We start from the raw sequence: 20,447 nt of genomic DNA on the forward strand, positions 1-20,447 counted from the left end.
CCTATCAGAGCACTCGACCTCAGGTGAACCTCCGTATATGGAGAGATATATAAGAACATTATGTTTGTTTGTTTTAAACCAGAGGAACATCCTTGGCTATTTCAGATAGCCAAGCCTCTCCCATTAATATAAAAAACTAGTGTGCCAGGGGATAAAATGCATGCAGTATTTATTTAGTAACATGCAGCCACAAACTACGCTACCCCCTTTTCTTACCTTTGAAAATTCCTCTGTGCCAGAGTGGTCAGTTAAATGAAAGAGGCATCACTGAGGGGAGAGTGAGGTTTGGTGCGAAGAACTTTGGAACCCACCCAGATGTGGAGTGTCCCCACCTCCCTGTTTTGAACCCCTTCTTACATATGGCTATGCTGAACACATACATGCTTTTATATCTCAAGCCAACACTTATCTTTGATGTTGCCTAGGGTCGGCCAACGCTGGTACAACTTCTAAATATAGATGTACTAGCAGACTAAATCTTCGAGCCTGGCAGTAGTTCAGTTGGCCAGTGCAGCCTTATTTTTTATTTGATTTATTGTTGATGTTTCTGACAGGTTGAACTATGCTGTTACAGAGAGTGCCTAGCCCAGAATCGCTCAGCCCATGTCTGGATCCAGCAGCCATGGGCCACGAGCACATGACAGCTGACAACCAAATGCATGTTATTTATTTAGCAGGCAGTTATCACACATGGTAAGAGCAGCTTGGGAAGGCAACAGGCATGGCTGTGAAAGAACCTGTAGGAGAAGGAGGTCAATAGATCAAGAAAACATCAGGAAGAGTACATGTCCCATGACCACAGGGCACCCTGGTGTTGGCCGTTCTCATTTTCTTGTGCCAGGAAGAGGAGCAGGAAGGATCACTTCCAATCTGTTAATCTGAAGGCAGTTGAAAATATCAGCCAACTTCATCTCGTAGTACCAATGTTGGAAATACCAGCTTCCAAGATTGTTAGTGCAGTCCAGGGGAATTGGAAATGTCAGCCAGAGAAACCACAGCAACCTCAGTCTACAGAATTACTCCTGGCAAGAAAATACTGTGGCCTGAATTAGTTGGAGTATGTGTGAGTTGTATGTACAGAATTGGCCATAGATGTGTTAAGTTCCTTAGCAGGAAACAAACCCATTTTAAGGATTCATCTTCCCAAGTGGTGAGGACAACGTTATGAAGATACTAAGTTTATAAAGAAGGAAAACAGATTTGAAAAAAATTTTCTTGTTTGTTTTCAGTTACATAGTTTTACAAATTAACAACTACTTTTAAACATATTTTAACTTTAAAAATTAGTTGGCATGTTATGAAATAAATACTTTTTATATACTTAGATTCCATTTTTCAAATAGGCAGACCTATCTGTAAATTGATTTATCCACTGGAACTTTATTCCATTATGTGTCATAAACAGATACCAAACAGAGGTAGAAACACGATTATATGCGAAGGTCCTTTGAAAGGTTATTTAATTTGCTCACTCCTGAGGCTTTAGGCTATGCAACACCTAAACTGTGCCCCAAAGACTTTTGCATGTCTGTATTTAAAAATATTCCCAGGGTTCTCTACAGCGTTGGGGTTAGCATTATTAAAAATCTTAATTCTCTAAAATGTCACTCTGTAAAATGAAGTAACTGCATTGCCATTGATTAACAATTTTGGTTGATCTTTATCATATAGGAATCTTGTTACATTTTTAGCTTCTACAGAAATAATTTTTAAGATCTATTCAGAGAGGCCTTACTTTGTTGGACGCTTTGAGGGAAAAAGCATGTGCTAAGTGCATGTAGAAAATAGAAGCCTTTATCCAGGCATACTTTAAACATTGGTTTTGAGTACGAGCATGCACACTTCTGCTCCCTTACCTCCTGGCTATTTATAGTACAGGAGGAATTTATAAAAGTTTACTGAAAAACTTCATATTATAGACATCTATGGACATCAAAATAGATGACTGTAATATTGCATAACAAATTACCTCAAAACTTAATGCCTGAAAACAGTCACTTTCTTGTCTCATGGATTCTGGGTTGGGAATTTGGACAGGGCACTGGAGGAGTAGCTAGCCTGTGTTCCACAATTGCTGGCGGTTCAGCTGGGAGGGCTCGTTGGCTGGGAGCTGGAACCTTCTGGTGGGGCCCTCACTCACAAATCTAGTGGTCACTGCTGGCTTCGGTGGGACCTCGTCTCAGGCTCCCTCACAGCGTGGCAGCCTCAGGGGAGTCAGAATTGCAAAAGTGAGCATTCCGGGGAAAAGACAGAAACTTCGTCATCTTTTCAGACCTCACCCTGGTAGTCACACAACTTCATTTCCACTCCATCTGTCAGTTACAAGAGAGTCACGAGCCCATGCACGTTCAAGGGAAAGGGTCGTAGGCTTTGCTCCTCACTGGATGGAGAATCAAAGAATGTTTGGACATGTTTAGAATCGTCACCATGTGACATAAAAGGTTCTCCTGACTCTCCTAGTCCATTCATCGTTTTCCCTTTGTCTTTGTGTAGCACATACAGTGTTTTAGGTGCTATGCCCTAAGACTGTTATATGCAAGGGCATGGACTTTGAAAGTACAACATAACTCTTTTCCTACCCTTGCTCTCCTCTGAGTGTTCTGGGAAGAGGGGAAGGAAGACAGATGTGCCCCAGAGATGCAGTGGTAGGATGGGACTCAGGCCCTGTGGCCAGCGCGGCTCGCTAGCCGACGGGGTGTGACTCAGCAGTGCACAAACCCGGCCCTTCTCACTAAACAGATGGGAGAGATTACTGCCTGTTCCCTCAGTGATAAGGAAAGGGAACCCATGAGAAAAACTGCTTTCCTGCCAATTAATGTCTCTGCCTCATTGTTGCGCTACATGTGTCCTCTTCCTTTGGGTGACTCACAGGAGGTCAGGAAAGTGCTCCCTCCCCCCTTTTTTGAGGGGATAATTAATATATTTATAATCTTATTTAAGAGCTAATTTAAAATTTTAAACTAGATGAGAAAGAAAAATACTCAAGTAGGTAGTAAAAGGGCAGAAGATAAAATGAGAAAATAGAGAATATATTCCTTGAAGTATTTTAAACCTTTTATTTATCATTTATCCCCAAATTTCATTTTAAAGAGTGAAATAATGTTTGAGAATATCTTTGTCCCTGAAGTTTATATTAACTCATCTTGAAAAATGTTTCCAAGGGTGAGTCACTGTCTGCTGTGTAGCCACATGGGTTGCATTTTACACACTCCCCCACGCTTCCTTCTCTCACCCCTGCCTTTCTAAGGTTGGGTCCTTTCACAGTCTGGCAAAAAGTTGACATTCTTCAGAGTGTAGCAGGAACTTTGTAGGACCTAAAAGAACATCCAGACTCTGATTATTATTAGGAGTGGTAACCAAATGTATGACCCTTCTACAAAGGGAGTGAGGATGAGGATGGAGCAGGGACAGATGTGGGTGGAGTGTGTAGCCTTCTGAGTGTGGTAAGGCTGCGATTCGCCCCCGAAGGTGGTGCCCCCGCTTCACTGTGTGAATCTAGAACTGAAAAGAAGCACTTGTTCACCAAGGATCGGATAAATGACACATCCAGACTAGGCCCGGTGAACTCTGTGGTAAATAGAGTTGCAGTGGCATCAGGGAGCGGGCTGCCTGGAGGGATGGAAATTAAGCTGACCCAGTGGGGTCTAGGATGTAGATAATATGCAGTGTATTTTTGTTCAGTGGTAAGAGAGGTGATAGAGGCAAAGCAGGGGACCTCAGGACTGGGGAAGGAATCTGATACACGCTGTGTACATGATTCAGCTGCTGGCAAATCGAGCACTTTTAACCAGAATCGGAGGACAAGCACCCTGGACCCTGGGTGGAAAACAATTCCATTTGTCTCAGTGCCCAGGGTGGTGAATGGGTGCTCTCAGGCTAGGTCTAGGTGCAAGATGATGGCAGATCAGCGAGAACTGTGAATTCATTTGAGCGAGAAGAGGGGCACAGCTGAAAAAGGAAGCAGCTGGGTTTGTAATGCCTCACTCCCTGCCAAAGTGAGCACCTTGAGCTCTGTTAACACACAGTCGGTTTGTATTCCAAGATTTCTTCACATTCTAGTAAAGATTAACCTTGTCCTTGAATGAACTCAGTGTGTGTGGTAGAAAAAATCATTTGGGCGTGCCCAAGATTATGAAATGGAAACAAGTCGGGGAACCCTGAAAATCTGCCCTTTTTGGCTTGTGGACACTGGCAGTAGCAAGTTAGTCCAGAACACGCTGGGGCTTCATGTCCAATGAGGTCAGTCGTCCAGTGGCTAGGGCTGCTCCAGGATGATCAAGGGTGTGGGCTTCCAGCCTCCTCTCACCTCTTTCTCTAGTTGGGGTGAAGTTCTTGTTGCTTCCCCGGGAGAACAGGAGCTCAAGTGCTCACCTTAGGGAGGTTCTGCTCCCGACTGCTCCCATGCTGCCCGTCGGTCACCCCCCAGGATGCAGAGTCAGGGTGCTACTGGGCACCATACCTCAGATCTTGTAGACCAGCCAACTCCTAGACCTTTTGAACCCCGCTCTGTGTAGCACCCCGCAAGTAGCCTGGCAGCAGTAGCTGACCAGGACGAGGCCTTGGCCACAGGTGTCCCTGCTGCCTGTGTTTGACCAGATTATTGATGACAGTAGGCCTACAAAGCGTCAAGAGAGATTATCCATTTCCATTAGGACCGTGTTTTAGTAGGAGATTTTGCATGAAGCTAACTTTAAATTATTAAAAAGTAAGTTGGCTTTCCAAGTAAAGCGGTTATGTCTCAGTAATCCTGTGTACTTTAAATTAGATTTTATTAAAAGAGGGAACATGCCATAAATTATAATGTCTCAAAATCATTTGACGCCACGCTACCTACCAAACATGGAAGTTGTGATTTACCATTTGTAAAACTTCAGACAGTAGTGGCTTGGACATATTTAATTTCTGATAAATAGCGATAAACATTCACATTATCACTCCTGTCCATTTCTCTCAATCTTCTAATCTTCTGAAGCATTATCTTTTTTTTTTTTTTAAACCCTATCCATTTCTGTCAACAAGAAGAGCTGCATAATATTTTATTTATAAATGCTATTTGCAACCTGGGATCACGCTTGGTTTACAAACAGATTCTTCACATCGCCTGTACCTTTGAACGTGTACTTACTCTAATGCCTGAGACTGAAGCCATTTGAGAGCCTGGCATGGGCTTTCACGGACGACCAGGGGGACGCGGGAGCCATCCCACACTGGCGTTCTCCATCTTCACCTGCTAACCTCTCAGCCGTAGATTACCTCTGCACTGCAGTGACTCTTGTGAATATTAATTTCTTTCTTTTATATTAAACTCCCTTTTATATCCCTTTTATATTAAACTCCATGTCATACACGAGTATTTTCTTTTATTCAGAAGCTTCTCATGTCCGAAATATTTTTTTAACCTACTCCCACCCCCCTTTTTTTGTTTTATACTCAGTGACTTCTAAAAATTCACCAGTAAGCTTTACTTTTTTAACTCTGTGAAATAGTTGTACTCTTACCCCCTTCAGATTCCTACAAATACTGTTTCTAAAACTTGATTCTGTAGTTCCGACAACTCTGGGTCATTCTCTGTGTTCTTGAGGTCCATGCACATATAGTTGCATATCTTGGAAGGTGTTAAGATGGAAAATTTGGCATGATTTATCTAAGCCAGTTGGAGTTCATTTAGTAATTGTTCTTGATACTGAAGTAGAAAAAAATTTTTTTTAATGTTAGCAATATAGGAAAACATCTTGAAGGTCACAGAATGCCTCTGTCCCCATTCTTTAGTGAGCCCCAGTGCTCTGGCCCCTTAAAATAAAAGTCTAGTTTCCATCATTGATGCCTCCCCACTCTTTTTTTCTCATTTAAACCACAGCCTGGTTTTCACCAAAGTAAAGCAAATCAGCCTAGTAAGGAACAGACTGCTTTTATTTACTGGTTGTAGTTCTAAGCACGAGAAATGGGCAAAGGAGACCAAACAAAGAAATAGGAAAAATGAGGCATTGAAGGGGAGCCAACATTGGGTTTGGAAGGGATGAGGCTTCCGTGGCAGCAGGATGTGCCTTTCTTGCACTGTTTACTCTGAGCTCAGAAATAGAGGAGGAAAGAAGGTAGATCACGCTACTGCCTGAAATGGATACTACATACCAGGGCGTGCAGCGCATAGAGTGTAATCAGACACTGGATGTAATTATGCAAATGTATGCGTAAATGGGTTTTCTATGAATAAATTGTCTGCAGCAACCTTAACACTCAAGGTTAAAGTAAGAATAAGGGCGTGATTTGCGAGTCACAGGGTGACTTTGCTAAAGTAGCCGCTGAAAGACATTATGTTTGACTGCCTGCCCACCCCACTCCCCATTTTCCATAGTTGCACCTGAATGTCCTTTGAACCCTTGATAAAATGAACTTTGGATCTTAAGGACTGTTAGGGCTTCTACTCCCTTCCTTGGAAAGGGTACCACCTTGCTTGTGAGGGGAGAGTTGGGAAGAGTTTGAGGATGAGTGTGGCATGGTGGTTTTTAATCTGTTCAAGCTAGTTGTATATTTATTTTTAACTAAACTTCACCTAGAATGTTTCTTTCAGTAGTAAGCATTTGGAGGCCTGCTTTAAGGAAGGAAGTGCTTAAATTTGCTTCGGAGAAAAATGTGCTTTCTTTGTTCTTTATGTAATAAATTGAGAATTTCAAACATTCCTGAAAGTCCTGGGCCCAGCTGTCTGATTAAAATGCTAATTCATCCACTGTTAGCATGTGGTTTTCTTTTGCATAAACATGGATAAAATACTGTGGATTATGGGTATGAAATCTTCTAGAAAACTGCCGATGTGAGTATTCCATGTCTCTGAGCATGGCACAGCGTAGTTAAGTTATGTTTTTGTTTTCTTACTTCTATTAAGAGAACCTAATGGAGTGTTTTCTTTTTCCTTCGAGGAATTTGAAGCATCGTGTAAGGCTAGGAATGCATTAAAAACATGTTTCCAGCCTCATAAGAAACTTAAGAATGGCTGTAATACGTATAGATAAAGTGCTTGTCAGACATTCAGTTCAACTCTGCAAGCCTTGGTAGAACTCCCAGATTGTCCAAAACACTGCCTTGAGGAGACCAGATGTGGACAGGATGAGTCAAAGGCATGCGCCCAGTATTTAGGGATGAGCAGACAAACAGCTCACCAGCCAGAATGCGCACGTGTGGGCTTGGGGGCCGCCACAAGGCGGGAGAGGAGAGAGAAGACCAGGGAGGACTTTCTGTGGCTTGCAGAGCTGCGTAGACTGGTCCTCAGGTGCTGGGCCATCTGGGGGTGGCTGTGCAGCTCCAGAGTTAGCAATCCTGTGAGGCTGCAGACTCACTCCTGTGGGTCAGATCAGGCAGTTTGACCAAGTGAGGAAGAAGATCTGAGAAACTGTGATCCTGAACTTGAGCACTGCCTTGTGCCTGAAAGGGCCTTTTTTATTTTGTTGACGAAATACCACAAGGACCGTGCATTATCCATCTCAGTGACACAACTTTCTGTAGTGCCTTTGTGTTAGGGATGGCATTTCATTGTAGAGCACTTTCCTTCTCTTGGTTTTGTTCATCCAAACTAGGAAATTAAACAGTTGTTCAACATGCTCCTTCATTCTCTTATTATGTTTTTTTAAACTTCTTTGCCATTGTTTCACTGTTTTAGGGAAAAAGAAACAGTGGTTTCAGACAGTGCTTCTTTGGGAGCCAAAAACACTGCAAATTGACAAAGCTGTGTCCGGCAATGGGGTACACATTCAGGCTGGCTGCTCGGAATGACATTGGCACCAGGTATGGCGTTTCCTGGTCCTCATGCCTTTAAGCGTCTGTGTGGTGTTTCTGAGTCTTCCTGTCACGTTGCCGAAAGGCGCAAGGTCGCCTGCTGCCTCCACACCGAACCAGTTAGAGATTTTCTGAAAGGGAATCCTAATCAGAGGCTAGAAAGCCCCTTCTGAGGTGATAAATGCCACTGTGTGGCCTCTTTGCAGCCTTGCAGGCTGTAATGCAAAGGCCCACTAGGGGTCTCTGAGAATCAGGAGGAAGGTAACTACAGATTTTGAAAGGAATCCTCTGGGGGCTTTATTTTTTTCAGATTGTGTGCCTTTTTCTTTCATCACTTTAGCAAGCTACTCATTCAGTTGCCTTTTTTCAATTATGTCTGAGTGTTTCCTGATACAAAGAAAGAGTTGCTGGGCCATCCATTGTTGTCAAGCCCGGGCAGATACTCACAGGACTGGAGAAAATCTGGACTGGGTAGGACACACGGCTTGCCTCCAGGCTGCTAGAGAAAGGCAAGAACAGGTTTATGGTGAAGCATCAATGGATTAAAGGTGCTCTGAAAAGACCGTATTTCAGTTGCACTTCTTGGGTAACTGTTGATTAAGGAAAAAATCTTTTTCTTTCATCACTGCTTGTTGAAAATCTTCTTAAAGGTTCAGCACATCGTTGGTCCCAACCTTTTTTCCAGCCTGAAGAACTTCTTAAGACCACAAGGTTTACAGCCCTCCTTCCCTACCCATGATAGCCATTGTATTTTTAGAGTGCACTGGTTGAACAGTCATAATGATAAAGGCTTCTACAGTTCAAGAATTTGTAAATGAATTAGAAGCATCTACAAACTTTTGGAAAATAGCACCATATATATTTGTAAAACATTTATTTTATCAATAGACGGTTATTTGCTCTCACATTGATTTGAAGGCTCCTTGGTAGCTGTGGCTCATAGCTTGTCACCATCACACTGTGCTGTGCTTTCTGCTGGGTGCTTTTGGGGGGAAATAAATTTTTAAATCTATTGTCCTGTAACATGGCATGCTTTTCTAGTAGCAGACCTAAGCAGAACAGTGCAGGGGGCGGAGGGGGGGGTGGATTGGGGCAAATTGAAGTTGTGGTAGGGAATATCACATAAAGGATCCTTGCCTTCCTTTGCTCAATGAACCTGTCAGGCCCCAGACTTTCCCACCCAAGCAAGTTGCGCAGCAGGTAGGCTTGTCCCTGCTCTTTTGAAATGCCGAGACTCCTCCCGTGCTTCTAAGCGTGTCTCACCGGGTCTGTTTCTCTCCAGTGGGTATAGCCAAGAGGTGGTGTGCTACACATTAGGAAACATTCCTCAGATGCCCTCTGCACCAAGACTTGTTCGAGCTGGGGTCACATGGGTCACATTGCAGTGGAATAAACCAGAAGGCTGTTCACCTGAGGAAGTAGTCACCTACACCTTGGAAATCCAGGAGGACGAAAATGTAAGTCTGGCACATTTTATACCCTTGTGTGTGTTCTGTAAAGTCAGTTTTATCATAACTACAGGATGCACTGGTGAAATTAGATTCGCTGCCTAAATTTGAAGCCAAGCTCTTAATTTCTACCACTGCAACCACTAGCAGAAGCCTGGCCTTCCCAGTCTTCCCCATCCAAGTAGGTGGCATCCCCGTGCTTTCATTTGGGGAAGCCAGAAACCCGTGGGCTCTTCCTTGACCTCATATATGTCAGTCTATATATGTCAGTCAGCAAATCCTTTTAAATCTCCCTTCAAAAGTTATCCAGAAATCTGACCGTTTCTCAGCATCTGCACAGCCACTACACTTTTTGAACCACCGTCATCTCGCCCCTGGGTTATTGCAATGGCCTCTTAAGTATTTTCCCTACTTTCATCCTTACTACACTACAGTCTGTTCTCCACACGAAGCCAGAGTGATCCTGTTAAATACAAATACAGTCATGTCAGTGCTCTGCTCAGAAGCCTTCCCATCTCAGTGCCTTCCCTTCTCTTCCAGAGGAAAAACCAGTGCTCTTGCAGTGCTTTCCAGGTCCTCCACATTCAGGGTCTTCATTCCTGCCCTTGTTCCTGCCACTGTAGTCTCACTGAGCGTACCAGCTGCGCCGTCCCGCCCCACCTTTGCAGTTCCGGTGCCCTCTGGCTCTCACGCCCCTTCCGATATCTTTGAGTTACTTCCCTCATTTCCTTCAGGTCCCTTCTCACATGTCACCTCTTTGGATGACCCTTTCCTGACCACCCTGTAAAACAGCACTGTCCAGGAGAACTTTCTGTGATGATGGAAATGTTCTGTATTGTGTGCTGTCCAATAAGATAGTGCCTAGCCACACGTGGCTGCTGAGCCCTTGAAATGTGGCTGTAAGCCCAAGGAACTGAATTTTTAATTGTATTTCATTTAAATTGGAGGAGCCATATGTGGCTGCCTTAAGGAGCCTGCAGAGCTGTAGGAAGCAGTGCTTCCTAGCTCCACCACTCTGTCCTCTTACCCGGCTTTATTTTTCGTCTCATAGCACTTAACACCACACAACGTGCTTCATATTTGTCTGTAGGTTTTTTTGTTAATTGCTTTCTCTGGCTATTATATCAGTTTCTGATGGGCAAGACTTAGTCTGTTCTTGGGCGGTGCTAAACCCCTAGAGCGTGGAAGAGAGCCTGATGCATAGAAGGTGCTCCAAGATGAATGGGTGGGTGGATGGATGGATGTGTGCATGACTGAGAATATTATTGAATGAATTCTGTACAGTCAGCTTTCAGTAGGATATTTATCCCGTTGAAGGGTTATATCTTCCCCATCCAAGCTCTGCTTTCCCCCTTGGCCAGAAGAGGACACTGTGTGAGAAACCCCAGCCAGTGGATTGCATAGCACATTGCAGCTTGACAGTAAGGATCTCCGTACAAGAACCTTTTTTCATGACAACATTGTTAGATAATTTTTTTAACTACATAAGCTTCGTTAATTTGGTGGTTAAATTCATTGTTTAAAATGCTTATTGAGTAACGAGAAAAGTTTGCTCTGTGAGAAAAGTATATGGTGACGTCTATTCCAAAGCAAATCTACACTCTCTCAAAGAGAGGGCATTGTTCCCATTCAAATTAGTGTTAGTCTTGCAATAAAAGTACCCAGATCCAGGACAAATTATCATGTGATAGAGTTGAATTTTTCTTAAAGCACCGTGGGATTCTGGCCCTCTTTTTGGTGTAGCTGCCAGACTTCTGGCCCACTGGTGATGATGGAAGGAGGCAATATAAAAATCCTACAGACAAGGTATTTAATGCCCAGATTTTATGATACTGATGTTTCTTTCTGGCTTTGCCTTTTCAGGATAACCTTTTCCACCCAAAATACACTGGAGAGGATTTAACCTGTACTGTGAAAAATCTCAAAAGAAGCACACAGTATAAGTTCAGGGTAAGTCAGTCATTTTGGTACCTGAACTGCTTAAAAATGAAGCTGTTTCGTGTTTCATCCCTTTACCATTTTAAATCTACTGTACAGGTTAAAAGATTTTTAAGTTCGCTGCACTTTACACTTTTAAGGTAACATCTATGAAATACACACCCAACTTTAATTTTAAAACCCACTTTTGAGAAAGAAACCTGTTGCCGTAATGTGCTGTAATCAATTGCATCACAGCGTGGCCAGATGCCCTTGCCTGGGAAGACCCAAACCAGGTGCCCAGCGCACCTGTCTCTCACCTGCACTTCACACCTTTCTATTCGGAGTTTCTTCTTTTAATCAGATTTCCCTTTTCTCCGTTGCCCTTTGCTCTTTTGCCCGTTTTCTTTTTCTCAGCCGTTTTCCTTTTGCTCTTCTATTACCCACCCCCTCCCCACTTGGGCTCCGTGTTGGGCGACGATGCGGTGAATCGGAAGACAGCTTTGCGAACTCTTTGCGACCTCGTTAAGAGAAAAGGGAACAGCAGGCTGCTGTCTGTGCTGCCCACTGTTTGTTGATTCTAGCACAGCACGGTGTTTTCTAGTGTGACAGTGTGCCTTCTGGAGAGATGTGGTTGTCTTCTGATTCCCCCTTTCCTTCTCTTAATTTGTGAGCCAAATCATGTTACTTAACACGGAGTAGTCACTTAGTAAATAGTTGTCGGATTATCCAGTGGCATGTGTGACTATTGAAGGAAAATGATAGTTTTTGATATTTTTAAAACTCCTTGTTACTCGATGCTCGCTGTGAGATCATAGGTATACTGCTAGCATTTCTCCACAAGGTGGCATTGCCCTACTCCTAAATAAGCACGGTTATTTTTATCTGCTTTTCCCCCATAGTTTCCTTCCACAAAACACTGTGAACTGGGTGGTGACATACTAGTTTTGTTTTGTCTTCTTGAAAGGGTAAAAATGTCTTTGGCTAAAACCTACCTTGTTGTTTTATTTTTAATTGTTAATAGCTAAACTATATAGAAAATAAGCACTCCATTAAAGAAACACTTATAAATTAGTAGTTTGAGATTGTGAGAGAGAGAGAGAGAAAGAGAATATGTGAGTGTGTCTATGTGAGTTTATGGATACCTTGATCTTGCCATATTGAAAGTCACTACTGGTTTAAGAACTGATATCTAAAGCATATTAATGTTTTCTCGGTTGTGTTATAGCTGACTGCTTCTAATATGGAAGGGAAAAGCTGCCCAAGTGAAGTTTTGGTTTGTACGACGAGTCCTGACAGGCCTGGACCTCCTACAAGACCCCTCATTAAAGGACCAGTTACATCTCATGGTTTTAGTGTTAAATGGGGTATGTTATGTTGCTGTTGCTGCTGCTGCTTTTCTGACAGGTTTTTTAAAAACTTGATTAATTTCAGTAGTGACAAACCAATAAACAAATCATATTATTTGAGGGAGTTTTACACGTTTGGAATCTATGTATGAGAAACATCCTGAGAATTCTACAAACTGGTAAAATTGACAGTTGTAAGAGCATTTCATTTACTTTATGATTTTCCTGTAAGACACATTTTTTTCTCCTATAGTTTTATCGTATTATTGATTTGAATGTGGTAATCTCTGAATATATTTCATTCTTCAATAGCTTGCCCTTAAAAATGTACCAATATTTAATATAATTTCAAAATTTAGGTAAGTCATATTAAATTTTACAGAATGTTTAAGTTACAGTGAATTAGGAAGACTAGTTTTTGTTGTTTGTATGTCATCGGAAGTCTTGGACTTCAGGAAGTTTTCATATTGAAGTTCATCATATGGTGTTTGTGGGGATCTGGTAGAGGATTTTGTGGCTCACCTGCTGCATGGATTATTTCAGTGAAATGAATGCCATTAGAATGTTGATAAACATTTGCAGCTGTATGTGAAACATAGTATGTATGATTATCACTAATGTCATATAATAATAGTAACTACCAAACAGGCAAAAAAAAAAAAAAAAAAAAATAGAAATCTAAAATAAGATTTTACCTGGCAGTCAAGTAATGTAAAGGGAATTTAAAATATTATTAAATTGTTATTGGAGACCAACCACTGAGACATATAACTGCTTCAAGTTATGTGGTAATTTTGAGGCAGAATTATTCCCTAGAAGATGGATACGATTAAGAGAAACAAAAAATCTAGATGTGCTTTTTGCCAGATCTAAAGCTTTTTTTCTCAGAATATCCTAGAAAGTTCTGTCAGCACTGAGTATTTACTTTCATTAGCCATATGCTATATTTAACTTTTTAATTATTTCTGTAAATATCTATTACCGAAGTTTGCATACATTAATGGAAGTAACAGGTGAGAGGAGACGGGAATTAAAGTTTCTAAATCTATATGAGTAACCTGAGGGTATATCTAAAATACAGAGGTGGCCAATTGATAGTAGAGGCAAATTCTGTGTAGTCTTGCAAAAAGGTATTTTCCTGCTCAGAAAAGAAAACTCTTGCAGGCACCGAGTTAGCAGTAGACAGATATGATACCTAAGGTGCACGGGGCTCTAGTAACAGGCCGGAACCTCCTCCTCAAACCGGCTCTTTGGTACAGGTTCTTATCGATCCACAGCTCTGGTTTTATATTAGGTTCATGTGGGATACAAAGTTTGCTTAGTAGCAAACTCTGATGGAACAGATTTGTTATATTCTTATCTTTTATTTATTTTGTCAATAAGTTTTGCACCTCCCTTTTCTTCCCTCTCCATCTCTCACTGGTGATATAAGTGAAATAAAAAAAAGAATAAAGTAATTTTTAAAAAGAAATATATGTATATTTTGTCTTATATAAAAACCATCAAATATTGAAGAGCAGGCTTCAGAATCTCAAAATAAATAAATGAACATAACTCTTAGAAAAATCAATCCATATTTTGAGTTTTGTTCATGTTTCACTAAATAAATGCTAACTTTTTGACATTTCTAGCTCTACGAACTTTGATAATCAGAAGGTTTTGTAGTGTTTTTGTTTCTTTTGTTTTTTTCGAGAAAGGAGTTGGGTGAAATAATATATTAATTATTGTGCCCTTTGGTTGAATCCAGAATTTAGACAGTATATTATATGATTCTGTGTGTTCTAATAATATTTACTAACAAAAATCAATACACTTTTATAACTAATAAGGCATTTGCTTACTTTCCAGATCCTCCAAAGGACAACGGTGGTTCAGAAATACTCAAGTACTTGCTGGAGATTACTGATGGAAATTCTGAAGGTGAAGTTTGTAGAAATTGTTTTGTTCAAGTCCTGTTTTCTAATAAGATAAACATTTGTATAATAATAGCGGGCAATCATTAATTCTGTTGATAGAGGTACTACAATAAACAAGCCTTAATCACATATTGACAGTTTTTTCTTTCAAACACAGCATCAGGGATCAGAGTCTGCTTGAAATGTATGTTTTTGTCGTTTTTAAAATTTTCTGTCATTTCTTTAAACCAGAGGTCCCAATTAATAGAATCAATGTGTTTTCCATCTCTCTTGGCACGCTTTCTCTAGAAATTCTTATAAGCAGAGAAAGTGTCAGAAGCAATCAGCAGGAAGGATAAATTGGAGACAGCAAATGAGTTTGGTGCACAAAGGATGACAAAATATAGTATTGCTGTGGGCTCCTGACAAGTGTCACACTTTGTAACACGTTCAGAAAATGTCTTCATTTTTGTTGTGATTTCTGAGTCAGATTATTTCTTCATTACTAGTCACACGAGGTGAATTAAAGTGGGACAGTGTTAGAGATGAGATTCCCTTTATAGTGTCTTTTAAAACATTCTTAGATCTTCTTTCTGATAAAATTTATTAGGCTTTAATAGAAAAAAGTATAGTCATCCGAACTTTAAAAATGACACCCATCTCACCACTCTAATAATCCCTGTAACTTAATTTTTTTTTTTAAAAAGTGATGCACATGGGAAAAAAGGAAGGAGTTAACAGCAACTTTTACAAACAAGCAATGCAGGTGTGTGGCTTGCTTTTTATTCTGTGCCACGATAGCCACCTGGAGTGTTTTGTTTTTCATGTCAGTTGGGCCCTATTTTAAGCTTGAAAAACATGAAAATGCTTTGAGATGGGCACAGCTGTTCTTAACATAAAATCACATTCTATGCTAAAAATCTGACCTAGGAGAGAAGTCACGGATGTGCAGTGGCTCATCATGAAAACCTAAATATATTTTGAATTTTTGTGGCTCTCTTGACCACTGGTGACAGATCAAAAGTAGATGCCATCTGTACTTAAAAGTTAACAACTTTGCCAGTTCGTGACATTAACGATTAATTGAATCTCCTCGGTAGTCCTTGTTCCCAGTTGCCTTTTCAGTGCAGGTTGTTTGATCGGTAGTGTCAGGATGACTGTCTTTAACATTCCCCCTTGTCATATGGCCCTAGTGCATGTGGCTTCATTGTAAATCTGACCTAATAAGCAGCTGAGGGCATTTGTGGAAGTTAGTAACTATCTTGGAACAGGGTAAAAGTGTTTTCCCTAAAACAACTGCATGGAGTAAAAGCCTCCTTTAAAATAGTCTGCTGGAAACATTGTGTTAGTGGGAGCAAAGCAGAGGAGGGTAAGCATCCCCGAGCTGTGGGGCGGGCAGGCAGTCAGTTGAAGCATCCCCAGTGCTCTTCACCTGGTGGCGTCAGCTTCACCCAGGGCCCTCCAGTGGCTCTGCTTGCTTGCTTTATTCCCGAGAAGTGGTCAGATAACCTGGGCCACACTGAGTGTTTTCATTTTTAATGTCACTCCCTCAGGTGTTTTTGTCTTTTAAGTGGGGCTCCATGGAGACAGCAGGCCTTTACCCAAAGGACTCGGTCTATATGGGGATTATCACTCACTGTGACCTCCAGGCAGATAAGAGCCGGGAGAAACTCTTCAGTGGTGACCTGGTCTGACCAGGAACCTTGTGGCCGAGCAGCCTTCCCCCTGCCCAGTTGGCCTCAGGGGCTTCTCACACCATTACCACTTCCTAGCTTGCTCAACACCACACCGTCCGCTGGCTCCTGCTGCGGGGCAAACTACAGATTTCGTGTGCTTTCCAGCATCCCAACCTCACAGTCAGCAAATGTAATCATGGTGATATTAAGTAGCCTAGCCAGCAGTACTAAGTATTAAAAATGACTCCATGTTATTTTAGTATTTAACTTCGTAAAGGAGATGGAAAGAGAGCACTGTGGCTGTTTAGGAAAAAAAAAAAAAAAAAAGAATAGGCGATGCTGGTTTTCATGGAAACCACTTAGAGCTGTTTCTTATCAGGAATGGTTGGTACTGTTACGTTTTTACAAAAGGCAGAATCTCATACTCGGATCTTGTTTTGCAGCGAGTCAGTGGGAAGTGGCCTACAGTGGGTCGGCTACAGAGCACACGTTCACCCACTTGAAACCAGGCGCTTTGTACAAACTCCGAGCATGCTGCATAAGTACTGGTGGACACAGTCAGGTTGGTTTTGTTTCAGTATAAAAGTAAACATCTTTGGTCACACTCAGACAACCTATCTATAACATCAGAATAAACTGCTGTTTAAAAATGTATCTTGGTAATGCAGCCTGCCATGGTATCACATCATGAATTTAGAGTTTTCCAAATTGTGCTTTAGTGGGAATAAAAAGATAGACCCAAATGATTCTCACCTGAATTGTGCTGCTTTCCAAGTACATCCCTCACTTAATTTCTCAGAAGACTTTGGCATGATCACCTGACAGTTGAAAATTGAGGGTGGTCTGCAATTTGCATTAGCCAATAAATAAGGGGGTGAACCTCAGCTATTGCAATGATAGAAAAGCGTAGAATTTAGAGCAAAAAAGATATGGCCTCCAGCACAGCTTTGCTTTTACCACATCTGGCAGTTTTGTGAAAATGAGAGACACACCTTCCTTGAGATACTTTACTGCCATCTGCTGGAAAATTATTGTAAAAGCCACATAAATCTATGATGACTGAGCTGAAAGGCACCTCCTGTGATTACGCAGTGCCCAACCTACACATCTGTAGGCAGCAGCAGTTCTCTTGCTGTCTCCTTTTTTTTTTTTTTAATTGAAGTATAATTGACTTACAGTATTACATAAGTTTCAGGTCCACAACATAGTGACAATATTTTTATACATCACAAAAGGATCACCACCATTGTCTACAATTTATATGACCTTAGACCAACCATTCAACACGTCAGGAAACTTGGTTTCAACCTTACAGTGTTCTCATAGGCTCAAAACAACGTAACAAGTACACATGAAGTGCTCTAGAAATGAGATATCAATAGTTATTATCTAAATGATGTTAACATTCAGAAAGTGAGTGAGAGGCAATATGGTAAAAGACGTTTCCATTGTAGAGATATTTAACATTGTGGTTTTGAAACAATTAGTATTAAGAGAGAGCACGCGCGCAGTGGTGGCTTATGACCCTGTTACCCTGTACTGGGTTGACTTTTCAAGAGAACACCTGCCATTAGGTGCCGAATTTTGCCACTCAGCCCACCTCTGACGTCATTTTGTGTTTATTTTCTTTTCCCCTCAAGGATAGTGGTACTGTGATATCTAGACTGTCCATATAGACAGACTTCTGAGGTAAAAAAAAAAAAAAAAAAAAAAAAGGTCCACCTAGACGACGTTTATGCAGTGCCTCCCAGGGTGGGGATGTCCACATCAAAGCTACAGATGATCAGCGAGTTCCTCTTACATGCGAGCTGCTGCACAAGGCTACACAGAAGCGGCAGCGCTCCTTGAATGCTTAAGTACATCTCCTCTGCACCTCGTCTCCTCAGGAAGGAGGCTGAATTTGGTTGAGCTGCATAGGTCTACCATGTTCCTCCTGTCTCAAAAAGGGGTCAGCTTCCATACCACCAGCCGTATGCAACCAGATCCTGCAAAAAAGAAGGCCTGCTGATTTTAGTATTAACAGAACCTGCTGGTTAATGTCAGACTCAGTTGATTAATATTGACCTTATTTGCTTTTCTGCTCTGTATGTGGATGGTTGGCCATTTATGGCACCATTTAAAAACTTCATCCAGCTGTTGTTTTGTGTTCTCTTCTGTCCTCATGAAGGGTCTCTAATTTTTGTTTAAAGGAAAATAACCGTGTGCTTAGGATACACAACACTCAGAAAGTCAGCCTACAAATCTGGCATCAGAAATAATTATTTTTACCAGTGCTGTATGAGGTATATGTCCATACTTAAAACAAACACATACACACACACACACCACACACACAGAGACGAAGATCTTATTGCATAAAAAGTGTAAACATTCAATGTGTAACCCTCTTTGGTAGCATTTGCAGGTATGGGGTGGAATTTGCTTGGTATATAGAGCTCTAATAAATTCGAAGTAACTAAGAGATGATTCTCTCCTGTATTTCTCCTGCAGTGTTCTGAAAGTCTCCCTGTTCGCACACTAAGCATTGCACCAGGTCAGTGTCGCCCACCGAGGGTTTTGGGTAGACCAAAACACAAAGAAGTCCACTTAGAGTGGGGTGAGTGAACACATCTTCACGTTGCCAGTCTGGACAAGTGGAGATTGAGTTTAAGACTTAATGCTTTGTAATCAAGTTCCAGGTCTTCCTTCTGAAAACCATATTTGTTTCTATTGAAAATGCCCATATTCTGTTCAATGTACATGGGCTTGGGTTTGTATTCTCCCCGCGTTGTCACTCACCCTCCTATTCCTGATGGTGCCACACGTGCTGTTCATCCTCTGCCCTCAGAGGGCACTTTTCTGGAAGATGTTTCAGAGCAGCCAGTCTTTTCAGGAATTTTTCAGCTTTATTCATAAAATAAAAGTTGTGCTTAATTTAGAGGTTAAACCAAGAAATAGTTCATCAGGTAACATCTAATTCCTCCTCATCTTTGCTGCCTTGTTATGTGTGGGTCCTGGTGTTTTACTGTATCGACTCAAACTGTATTAGCATTTCCTGTCGGGTCAACAATTTACAAGCATGTAAAACTGCAAATATAAACCTGCAAAATGCTGTCAGACTATTGTTCCCCATCACTTATGCCTAAAATAAAATATTGTGCCAGTTTTGGGTCCTCTAACTTGATTTAATGTGTCCTTTGGTTTCAAGTTAAGGAGAAGATTTTCTCCCCTCTATTTCTTGCGTTTACCTGGCATTAGAATAGAAAGGAATTGCCTAAAAGTTCTACGGTTTTGGAATTTTGTTAATATCATTAAACGTACTTGCTTTGGAAAGTATGGGTAACGTGATTCAGAAACTTTCTTCTGTATATCTTTTTTTTGGAATGGGGTTCTTTTGTAAATATCGAGGACAGGCCACCTACATGATATTTTGCAAACCTTGTGGAAAGTGAGGTGTGATAGGGTCAACTGGAAACACAAAAGTGTACTGATATGAAAAACATTCTCCTTTCCCAGATGTTCCTGCCTCTGAAAGTGGCTGTGAGGTCTCGGAGTACAGCGTGGAGATGACGGAACCTGAGGATGTAGCTTCGGAGGTGTACCACGGGCCCGAGCTTGAGTGCACCGTTGGCAACCTGCTTCCCGGAACCATGTATCGCTTCAGGGTGAGAGCTCTGAATGATGGAGGGGTGAGTACACGCTTATACACCGTAACGGAAATGTAGGGTCCCGGCACTTCCGTTTCTACCCTCCTAAAATCCTTAGCAGTATCTGTCCAACCTTGACAACCATTAAAGAAGTGTATGTAAAATCTGATTTCTGAAGATATACTGTTTTGATTTCATGTAGACCCAACATTGGAAATTTTGTCTCTTTTGTCCTCATATCATTCTATTAAGATAGAGTTCAAGGTTAATAACAACATCACCCTTTAGATGCTTTTGGTAGTTTTTAAAATAATTTCCTATTTTCTCATCGACTGTATAAATCAGTTATGGGAAACTAGGACTACATAATATTTCTTTATCATATTGTCTAAATTACCCAGCAATGTCTTAGGTCAGTTTTTAAAACTGGACTGGGGTAGAGGCTAGGGAGGCCAGTATATTTTTTTTGTTTGTTTATTTCAAGTGAAAACTGTAGAACACTCTGGTCCTTCTTACTACTCCATCTGAAGTTGTCGAGGTGGGCTGTTAGAGATTGGAAGAGTATGTCTATGTTATATCCACAAAGGTGATTGGTTTTTGTTTTTTTTAATCGCAGAGTGATATGGATTGGGGGGCAATTCATAATGAGAGTGAAGTGACCCAGAAACTACAGGGCTTTTTGGTGTGTCAAAGATGGGCAGAAACATAAAAGAAGGTAGAAGGGTGTGGGTAGAGCAAACCACTGCTAAAGCCCCACAGAGTGCCAGTG

General features: G+C 41.4%; 1 protein-coding gene across 4 annotated transcripts in view; it reads left to right on the plus strand.

The window, feature by feature from the left end:
• The window catches only part of FNDC3B (fibronectin type III domain containing 3B), a 348,693-nt gene that overhangs the window by 280,190 nt on the left and 48,056 nt on the right, over positions 1-20,447 (plus strand). For all 4 annotated transcript variants that reach the window (XM_068546247.1, XM_068546249.1, XM_068546251.1 and 1 more), the window contains 8 exons: positions 7,652-7,776; positions 9,050-9,224; positions 11,079-11,165; positions 12,361-12,499; positions 14,330-14,401; positions 16,496-16,614; positions 18,543-18,648; positions 19,548-19,720. In XM_068546247.1, coding sequence (XP_068402348.1) covers positions 7,652-7,776; positions 9,050-9,224; positions 11,079-11,165; positions 12,361-12,499; positions 14,330-14,401; positions 16,496-16,614; positions 18,543-18,648; positions 19,548-19,720 — 996 coding nt within the window. The remainder of the gene's footprint in view (positions 1-7,651; positions 7,777-9,049; positions 9,225-11,078; positions 11,166-12,360; positions 12,500-14,329; positions 14,402-16,495; positions 16,615-18,542; positions 18,649-19,547; positions 19,721-20,447) is intronic.

Source organism: Eschrichtius robustus, chromosome 6 (assembly GCF_028021215.1).
Source record: "Eschrichtius robustus isolate mEscRob2 chromosome 6, mEscRob2.pri, whole genome shotgun sequence".
NCBI classification, from domain to species: domain Eukaryota; kingdom Metazoa; phylum Chordata; class Mammalia; order Artiodactyla; family Eschrichtiidae; genus Eschrichtius; species Eschrichtius robustus.